The following is a 9,932-nucleotide window of genomic DNA, read 5'->3' on the forward strand; positions in this document are numbered from 1 at the left end:
CCCCCAAAAATATTGAAACTTGTTACAAATGATGAAGTCACTCATGATTCACCAAACAATATTTTGAAAGAGGAAGTAAAGTACTTTAAGAATGTTTTCATTTCAGTCTCCTCCATCTCCACTAACCAAAGCTAATTGTATGGATCCCCCCCCCCTATTAATGATGTAAAATTAACATATGTACAGAAAGACTATGTGAATGCCAAATTACAGAGGAGGAACTTCTTGACGCAATTAAAGCCTTTAAGTCTGGGAAAACTCCAGGGCTGGATGGATTACCAGTTAAGGTAGTATATCAAACCTTTTTTGATGAACTCAGAGGACCATTATTAGCATGTTTTAACCACTCCTATATAAACGGTAGATTAGAGTCTGATTTCATTATTACTGAAACAGGTTCCAAATGGTATATATAAAGATGCAGTCCACTTAAAAAAAATGGAGGCCTCTTACAATTCAGTGTTGTGATGGAAAAATTCTAGCTAAATGCTTGGCGCATAAAATTAAAAAAGGTTTTGTCAGATATTATTCATCCTAAATCAGACATATTTTTTACATGGACGATACATTGGAGATAATATAAGGCAAGTACTAGAAACAATAGAATACTATGAAATATCGGGGAAACCAGGCCTGGTTTTTATAGCGGATTTTGAAAAGGCTTTAGATAAAGTACAACTGGAGTTTATATATACATTTTGGAAAATAGCTTTTAAAGTTTGGGATTTTTACGAATGATCTATGAAAAAGACAGGGTCCTGAAAAATATAGATAGACAGACAGACAACAAATATATATGGGAAGCAGGCAAATGCCTTTCACTGAGTTGTGCAAAGACAGAGTGACAAGGGTGAGACAATTCATTTTAATTTATCTATAGTAACCCTAGGTGTAAAATAGTAAATAATGAATACATCTCAGGTAGTTTTAAACTGTCAAGAGGAGTATAAAAAGCTTGTCCACTTTCGGCATATCTCATTGTTATTGCTATCGAAATGTTAGCTAAAATTAGATCCAATAATAATATTAGGGGTTAGAAATCCATGGCTTAAAAACAAAGGTGTCATTGTACACTGATTTATGTTTCCTTTTAAAACCACAATTAGAATCACTCCAAAGCCTCAGAGGATCTAGATACTTTCTCTAACCTCTCTGGATTAAAACCAAATTATGATAAGTATTACATCACAAAAAAAAAATGCAACTTTTACAATACCGTGTAGTTTACCAATAAAATGGTCTGACGGGGATGTGGACATACTCGGTATACATATCCCGAAAGAAACACATTTTTATAGAAAGTTAGCAAAAATAGAACTTTCTACCATGGAAAGGAAAATACCTGTCTATTTGTGGAAAAATCTCTCTGATTAACTCTTTAGTCATATCACAGTTGACCTATTTGCTTATGGTTGTCTACACCTAGTGACCTGCTTTTTAAATTACATGATCAAACAATCTTCAATTTTATTTGGAACGGCAAGCCAGACAAAATTAAAAGGGCCTATTTATATAACAAATATGGAGGGCAGAAATGGTTAAATATTAAAGCATTAGACCTCTCACTAAAGGCATCAGTCATACAAAAGTTATACTTAAATGCGAAATGGTTCTCTAGTAAATTAGTACGAATGTCTCACCCCATGTTCAAGAATGGCCCTTTTCCCTTTATTCAGATTATATTTATAGGGGATACAACCTTCCCAGCTCTGCAGATTTTGCTGCAAGGAGGCAGAGTCATTAGATAATTTATTTTGGTATTGTCCATATGTAGCTCGTTTTTGGTCACAGGTCCAAGAATGGCTGAAGAATTGCAACATTTACCTAGAACTAACGTTGCAGATAGCAATGCTGGGTTATTTGAAAAGTCAGTCAATCAATAACATAATTACTATTTTAGCAAACATGTTTCTTTCATTTACAATCTGTAGAAGCTATGAGAAAAGAAAGGTTCAGTACTTTTGTGAAGCATCACAGCACAGTTGAAAAATATATGGCAAATAGAAATCCAAAATGGATGGTGTTCAGAGATAGATGGGAGGGGTTGAACGGAGCTGAAGGGGGTGACTAATAACAACAAGATAACAAAGGTTCAGACATTTCGTGAAATAGCATAGTTACAAATAGATATCAAACTGGATTGACATCAGAAATAGAGGAAGGCCAGGACTAAAAACAAAAAATATAACTATTGTTTATTAGTTTACTCCAATTGGGGGAGGGGTTGTAGGGTTTGCGGGGAATAATAAAGGTATATTAAAAAAAAAGATGCATGCATGTACAGTTGAAGTCAGAAGTTTACATACACCTTAGCCAAATACATTTCAACTCCGTTTTTCATCATTCCTGACATTTAATCCTAGTAAATATTGCCTGTCGTAGGTCTGTTAGGATCACCCCTTTATTTTAAGAATGTGAAATGTCAGAATAATAGTAGAGAGAATTATTTATTTCAGCTTCTATTTCTTTCATCACATTCCCAGTGGGTCAGAAGTTTACATACACTCAATTAGTATTTGGTAGCATTGCCTTTAAATTGATTAACTTGGGTCAAACGTTTCGGGTAGCCTTCCACAGGCTTCCCACAATAAGTTGGGTGAATTTTGGCCCATTCCTCCTGACAGAGCTGGTGTAACTGAGTCAGGTTTGTAGGCCTCCTTGCTCGCACACACTTTTTCAGTTCTGCCCACAAATGTTCTATAGGATTGAGGTCAGGGCTTTGTGATGGCCACTCCAATACCTTGACTTTGTTGTCCTTAAGCCATTTTGCCACAACTTTGGAAGTATGCTTGGGGTCATTGTCCATTTGAAGACCCATTTGCGACCACGCTTTAAGCTCCTGACTGATGTCTTGAGATGCTGCTTCAATATATCCACATCATTTTCCATCCTCACGATGCCATCTATTTTGTGAAGTGCACCAGTCCCTCCCGCAGCAAAGCACCCCCACAACATGATGCTGCCACCCCTGTGATTCACGGTTGGGATGGTGTTCTTCGGCTTGCAAGCCTCCCCCCTTTTCCTCCAAACATAACGATGGTCATTATGGCCAAACAGTTCTATTTTTGTTTCATCAGATCAGAGGACATTTCTTCAAAAAGTACGATATTTGTCCCCATGTGCAGTTGCAAACCGTAGTCTGGCTATTCTATGGCCGTTTTGGAGCAGTGGCTTCTTCCTTGCTGAGCGGCCTTTCAGGTAATGTCGATATAGGACTCGTTTTACTGTGGATATAGATACTTTTGTACCCATTTCCTACAGCATCTTCACAAGGTCCTTTGCTGTTGTTTTGGGATTGACTTGCACTTTTCGCACCACAGTACGTTCATCTCTAGGAGACAGAACGAGTCTCCTTTTTGAACGGTATGACGGCTGCGTGGTCCCATGGTGTTTATACTTGCATACTATTGTTTGTACAGGCGTTTGGAAATTGCTCCCAAGGATGAACCAGACTTGTTGAGGTCTACAATTTTTTTTCTGAGGTCTTGGCTGATTGATTTTGATTTTCCCATGATGTCAAGCAAAGAGCCAAAGAGTTTGAAGGTAGGCCTTGAAATACATCCACAGGTACACCAATTGACTCAAATGTCAATTTGCCTATCAGAAGCTTCTAAAGCCATGACACCATTTTCTGGAATTTTCCAAGCTGTTTAAATGCACAGTCAACTTATTGTATGTAAACTTCTGACCCACTGGAATTGTGATACAGTGAAATAATCTGTCTGTAAACAATTGTTGGGAAAATTACTTGTGTCATGCACAAAGTAGATGTCCTAACGGATTTGGCAAAACTAGTTTAACAAAACATTTGTGGAGTGGTTGAAAAATGTGTTTTAATGACTCCAACCTAAGTGCATGTAAACTTCCGACTTCAACTGTATACACACACGCACACACACACACCAAAAATATATATGGGGGATTGGAAATGATGCAGACAATTACATTGATGGAAGCAACAATCTACTAAAGCTGATCCACCCCATAACTTTTTGGGAAATATACACTGCTCAAAAAAATAAAGGCAACACTTAAACAACACAATGTAACTCCAAGTCAATCACACTTCTGTGAAATCAAACTGTCCACTTAGGAAGCAACACTGATTGACAATAAATTTCACATGCTGTTGTGCAAATGGAATAGACAAAAGGTGGAAATTATAGGCAATTAGCAAGACACCCCCAAAAAAGGAGTGATTCTGCAGGTGGTGACCACAGACCACTTCTCAGTTCTTATGCTTCCTGGCTGATGTTTTGGTCACTTTTGAATGCTGGCGGTGCTCTCACTCTAGTGGTAGCATGAGACGGAGTCTACAACCCACACAAGTGGCTCAGGTAGTGCAGTTCATCCAGGATGGCACATCAATGCGAGCTGTGGCAAAAAGGTTTGCTGTGTCTGTCAGCGTAGTGTCCAGAGCATGGAGGCGCTACCAGGAGACAGGCCAGTACATCAGGAGATGTGGAGGAGGCCGTAGGAGGGCAACAACCCAGCAGCAGGACCGCTACCTCCGCCTTTGTGCAAGGAGGTGCACTGCCAGAGCCCTGCAAAATGACCTCCAGCAGGCCACAAATGTGCATGTGTCTGCTCAAACGGTCAGAAACAGACTCCATGAGGGTGGTATGAGGGTCCGACGTCCACAGGTGGGGGTTGTGCTTACAGCTCAACACCGTGCAGGACGTTTGGCATTTGCCAGAGAAGACCAAGATTGGCAAATTCGCCACTGGCGCCCTGTGCTCTTCACAGATGAAAGCAGGTTCACACTGAGCACATGAGCACATGTGACAGACGTGACAGTCTGGAGACGCCGTGGAGAACGTTCTGCTGCCTGCAACATCCTCCAGCATGACCGGTTTGGCGATGGGTCAGTCATGGTGTGGGGTGGAATTTCTTTGTGGGGCCGCACAGCCCTCCGTGTGCTCGCGAGAGGTAGCCTGACTGCCATTAGGTACCGAGATGAGATCCTCAGACCCCTTGTGAGACCAAGGGGTCCGCTTAGTATAGAAGCCTTGTATAACCACCATCAAGCTGTAGGCCTAAGAGCGGATCCTGTTGAGTCCTTAATACCATAACTTACTTAGGCCTTTATTTCAATACTTCTATAGGCTACTGAATCAATCATTCATTAATGTCATCACACAGCACATGAGTCATTCATGATTTGAAATGCAATCAAGCATTTTAGTTTTAAAATAACAAAAAATTCATAATTCCATCCTGGAAATGGTTGCTATAACAAAGGCTTTACAAAAAATCGTTACAACAGACTCTCTGGTACACTTCTAAATGTATTTAGTGTCGTTTATAATGTTCCAAAGGGTCAGAAATATTATTGTTATCGAACACCAAATAATATGTACGCAGCGCTTGCTCCTTACCTTATTTTTCTTGATCTCCAGTATTTTCCACGAGTCACATTTATTCCACACTTCTGACTTCCCCATTACCTCCTGAGCGACCAGTAAACATTCACCTGTTTTGAGTTTGTCACTTCCTTTGAATCCATTTTGCTGTCAATGTTTTACAGTGTTCGGAATTTGTTATAACCAATTTATTGATGTGATTATGATAGGCTATAAGTCAGGCCCTATTGGTCAGGTGCATGCGATGCATACATGTTACGTATAGAGAGCAAGGGTTGAAGGAATAGTGAATGTTTTTCCCTAAACAAATGAGGGATTAGTTATATAAATGCAACATATGTTGGTCCCATGTTTCATGCTCTGAAATAAAAGCTCACAGAAATGTTCAGTACGCACAAAAAGCTTATTTCCCTCAAATGTTGTTTACATCCATGTTAGTGACCATTTCTTCTTTGCCAAGATAATCCGTTACCTGACAGGTGTGGCATATCAAGAAGCTGATTAAACAGCATGATCATTACACAGGTGCACCTTGTGCAGGGGGCCATAAAAGGCCACTAAAATGTACAGTTTGTCACAACACAGTGCCACAGATGTCTCAAATTGAGGGACGTGCAATTGGCATGCTGACTGCAGGAATGTTCATCTGAGGTGTTGCCAGAGAATTGAACATTAATTTCTCTACCATAAGGGACATTTAAACATCGTTTTAGAGAATTTGGTAGTTCGTCTAGCCGGCCTCACAACCTCAGACAACGTGTAACTACGCCAGCCCAGGACCTCCACATACGGCTTCTTCACCTGCGGCATCGTCTGAGACCAGCCATCCGGACAGCTGATGAAACTGGGGGTTTGCACAACTGAAAAATGTCTGCATAAACTGTAAGAAACCATATCAGGGTCTTGACCGACTTCAGTATGCAAATGCTCACCTTTGATGACCACTGGCACACTGGAGAAGTTTGCTCTTCACGGATGAAACCCGGTTTCAACTGTACCGGGCAGATGGCAACAGTGTGTATGGAGTTGTGTGGGCGAGCGTTTTGCTGATGTCAACGTTGTCCCATAGTGGCGGTGGGGATATGGTATTGGCAGGCATAAGCTACAGATAACGAACACAATTGCATTTGATTGATGGCAATTTGAATGCACAGAGAGACCGTGATCATATCCGGAGGCCCTTTGTTGTGCCATTTATCTGCCGCCATCACCTCATGTTTCAGCATGATAACGCACGGTCCCATTTGGCAAGGATCTGTACACAATTCCTGGAAGTTGAAAATGTCCCAGTTCTTTCATGGTCTGCATACTCAGCAGACATGTCACACATTGAACATGTTTGGGATGCTCTGGAGCAACGTGTACGACAGCGTGTTCTAGTTTCCACCAATATCCAGCAACTTCGCTCAGCCATTGAAGAGGAGTGGGACAACATTGCACAGTCCCACAATCAACAGCCTGATCAACTCTATGTGAAGGAGATGTGTCGCGCTGCATGGGGCAAATGGTAGTCACACCAGATACAGACTGGTTTCCTGAACCATGCCCCTACCTTTTTTTAAGGTATCTGTCACCAACAGGTGCATATCTGTATTCCCAGTCATGTGAAATCCATAAATTAGGGCCTAAAGAATTTCCTTATATGAACTATAACTCTGTAAAATCTTTGAAATTGTTGCATGTTTTGTTTATATTTCGGTTCAGTGTATGTTGCAGTTTCAGCAACAAGGACAGCGCAATAAACACTGTTGATGTTCTGTGGTGGTCGCTGCAACAGGGAGGAGAGAGAGACAATGGGTGCTAGTCACAGTCACTCGCTGTCATTTTTCCTTAACATAGCTCAGCAAGTTTTGATTAAAACATCAGATATGTCTATAATTTCAACACACTTTCTTTTTTTCGGGGAGTGCCCTAAAAATATATATTTCACAGCGGTTTAGATGGTACAATGATTCTCTACACTATACTTGCTTGTTTTGTCACAAACTGAAATTATAAGTACTATTTGAATTTTAGTAACAAGGTAATGGCGGCAAGATTTCTGTATAGTGCATCTTTACTAACCAGAAAATAAGAACTAAATACACATCACTCCAGATACTGTGCGAGTCAATGTTTTCACTAAAAGGACTATCGTATAGGCCACAAAATCCTCTAAAAGTATGCAGGTTTTCTGGGATGACAGACATTGCAGACAATGAGAGGACTTCAACAAGGCCATACATACCATCATGTCACTGAGGACGCTAGCAGCGAGGTCCAGCTTGAAGTTCCCTTGTACGACATGCCAGCAGAGTTCATACAAAGCAGCCTGTATATCTAAAGAATGAAGGGATGAGGCAAACGGGAAGAGAATTATTCCCAATACAATGTGTCAGTATTAGACGTACTCACAAACAGTCAACCGAAGAGTTGTTGAGATGTAAGCTTGGTATGATGCTATAAGAACATTAGATGACACCTGACATAGCGAGAAACCATCATTGAATGAATAGTACATCTTCATTTCATGTAGCAATTGTACTCAATGGTATCAAAATTAACATGCATACTGTTCTTTCAAATAGCAGAGCGGTACATACCTTTTATTATGCTGTCATGATTGGTTTTGTCTGCAAGATTCTTACATAGTTGTACACTGCACAGAGAAGGGGAAAAGGTGACTTTATACTTTATATTAGCTAGTTTATTTTCAATGACTAGGATACTAGTATTTTCAGTGAATAGTTATCTAAATGATCATAGCTGGTACAGTTAGTAGTAGTGTACAGTAGTATATGCATACATAATGTGTAGTGTGTTGCAGACAGCCTAATATCCGCCTCTAATAATAACACTGCATATAATACTGTAACTAACAGACGTTATTGTTTTATGAGGACGCCGTTCTGAGCATTTTTTCATATGGCAATTTAAAACATTGTCAAAACTGGAATGTCCAGTTACTAGAGAGCTTGAAGACTAAATACTGACCAATGCCAACTGGTGTGCCCTTGAGCAATGCACTTAACCCTAACTGCTCCTGTAAGTCAGTTAAGAGCGTCTATTAAATATCTGAAATGTAACGTTAATTGTAACTGTTGCCAATTATTAAATCAGTTGAAATCGCCCCCCATACTAGCTAACTCAGTCTACGACATGTTTTCAATTCAGTACCGTTAGCTATCTAGATAGTTAGGGACTACCATAAGAATTACCATGATGATAGAAAATGTGGAGACAAAGTGATAACTGCCAGGGAACCATGTATTACCTAAAATATCAGTAGTTTGCTCGTTAATCCATACAGCTGGTGGCTATTCTAAACAAAGTGGTCAACGAGCTAGCTTGCTAATGTTTCGTGTAGCAAGAATCAGATTGTGGTGCCAGCATAATCAGCTTGCTAGGTATGCGTCGGTAGCTAGTTAGCTTATTATGTGATCACCAACTGTACGTTGTGTGATGCAGTAGCTAGTTCACTGTTCATTAAGTTATCTTACCAACTAGCTAGTTAGCTACATTGGGTAACTACTAGCTAACATTATAATGTACAGGGTCAACTACCAGGCTAACCTGCATCATTAGCTGCTTAGCTAACGTTAACTAGCTAGCCTACTGGCTTTCACAGCAATAAGCTACTGTAGCTAGTTGCTTCGGAGGACTGGCGGCGGACTCGAAAGTTAGCTAACTAATTAGTTCGTATCGAATGACCCAGGCCAACTGTGTTAAATTAATTGTTATATCAATCCCATATGGAATCTGTCGAATTCTGTACCAAACTATAATTTCTAACATAATTATTGAACCGCAGCCAACTGTATCTTGCTATTGTGAAATGGCCTCACTGTTTGAAGTAGGGTTAGCTAGCTAGTTAGCATGCTAGGTTTGCTAATTCACATTGCCCAGGTCTCGTACGAGGATAACGATGGGAACTGGTTGCATGGCTCAACAACCCTTATGGAAAATGAAACAAGACATTCGTCTTCCCAATTTAACTATATAATACAACTTACAACTCATGTTTTCCAGATTTTTCCCAGTTTTTGATCCAATCAGCAGGCAGTATAAGTGTCGCCATCTTCCCCAAAATACCACACATAGCCCGGATGTCTAGCTGAATGCCGGGTCAAAGTATGCAAACCAGTGCATCGTGGGACGCCGAATAAATTTCAGGTCTTCCAGTCAAATTTAACCACAAAGTTACCCATTACCCATACCCCATTATTGTAACATTGGCTTCCTTACTCTTTAAAAAGACCCACATTCATCCTTTAGTGATCTACATGATCACCATCCCAGTGCTGACACCAGTGTAGCAACCCCTGAGGCAGGTGATTCAAACCAGGGTCACACAACCAGTGACTATACTGCACTCTGTCCCGTAGTCATTTCATTTAAGTGTAAGAGAGAAATAGTAATGGCGTCTTTTTGTAGGCACTAACTCCACCATGGTTCGTTGGACAAAGCCTATAGAGACAATTGTATTTTTGTATGTGTTTTAGAATAACACAGAAAATAAGGTCTATGGTAAACAGGCTTAGGAGATCTTATACGTTTAGTCCTATAAGATAATCTTCATCAGCTAACGTC

At 40.2% G+C, this 9,932-nt stretch overlaps 1 protein-coding gene across 4 annotated transcripts in view; it reads right to left on the reverse strand.

Moving 5' to 3' along the window:
- The window catches only part of LOC129868522 (THO complex subunit 2-like), a 79,815-nt gene extending 70,345 nt beyond the window's left edge, over positions 1 to 9,470 (reverse strand). For all 4 annotated transcript variants that reach the window (XM_055942588.1, XM_055942587.1, XM_055942586.1 and 1 more), the window contains exons 1-3: positions 9,356 to 9,470; positions 7,946 to 8,001; positions 7,591 to 7,682 (exon numbers count right to left, since the gene is read on the reverse strand). In XM_055942588.1, the coding sequence (XP_055798563.1) occupies positions 7,591 to 7,682; positions 7,946 to 8,001; positions 9,356 to 9,441 (234 nt within the window). In that variant the 5' untranslated portion in view covers positions 9,442 to 9,470. The remainder of the gene's footprint in view (positions 1 to 7,590; positions 7,683 to 7,945; positions 8,002 to 9,355) is intronic.
- Positions 9,471 to 9,932: the final 462 nt, after the last annotated feature.

This window comes from Salvelinus fontinalis, chromosome 13 (genome assembly GCF_029448725.1).
Source record: "Salvelinus fontinalis isolate EN_2023a chromosome 13, ASM2944872v1, whole genome shotgun sequence".
Lineage (NCBI taxonomy): Eukaryota > Metazoa > Chordata > Actinopteri > Salmoniformes > Salmonidae > Salvelinus > Salvelinus fontinalis.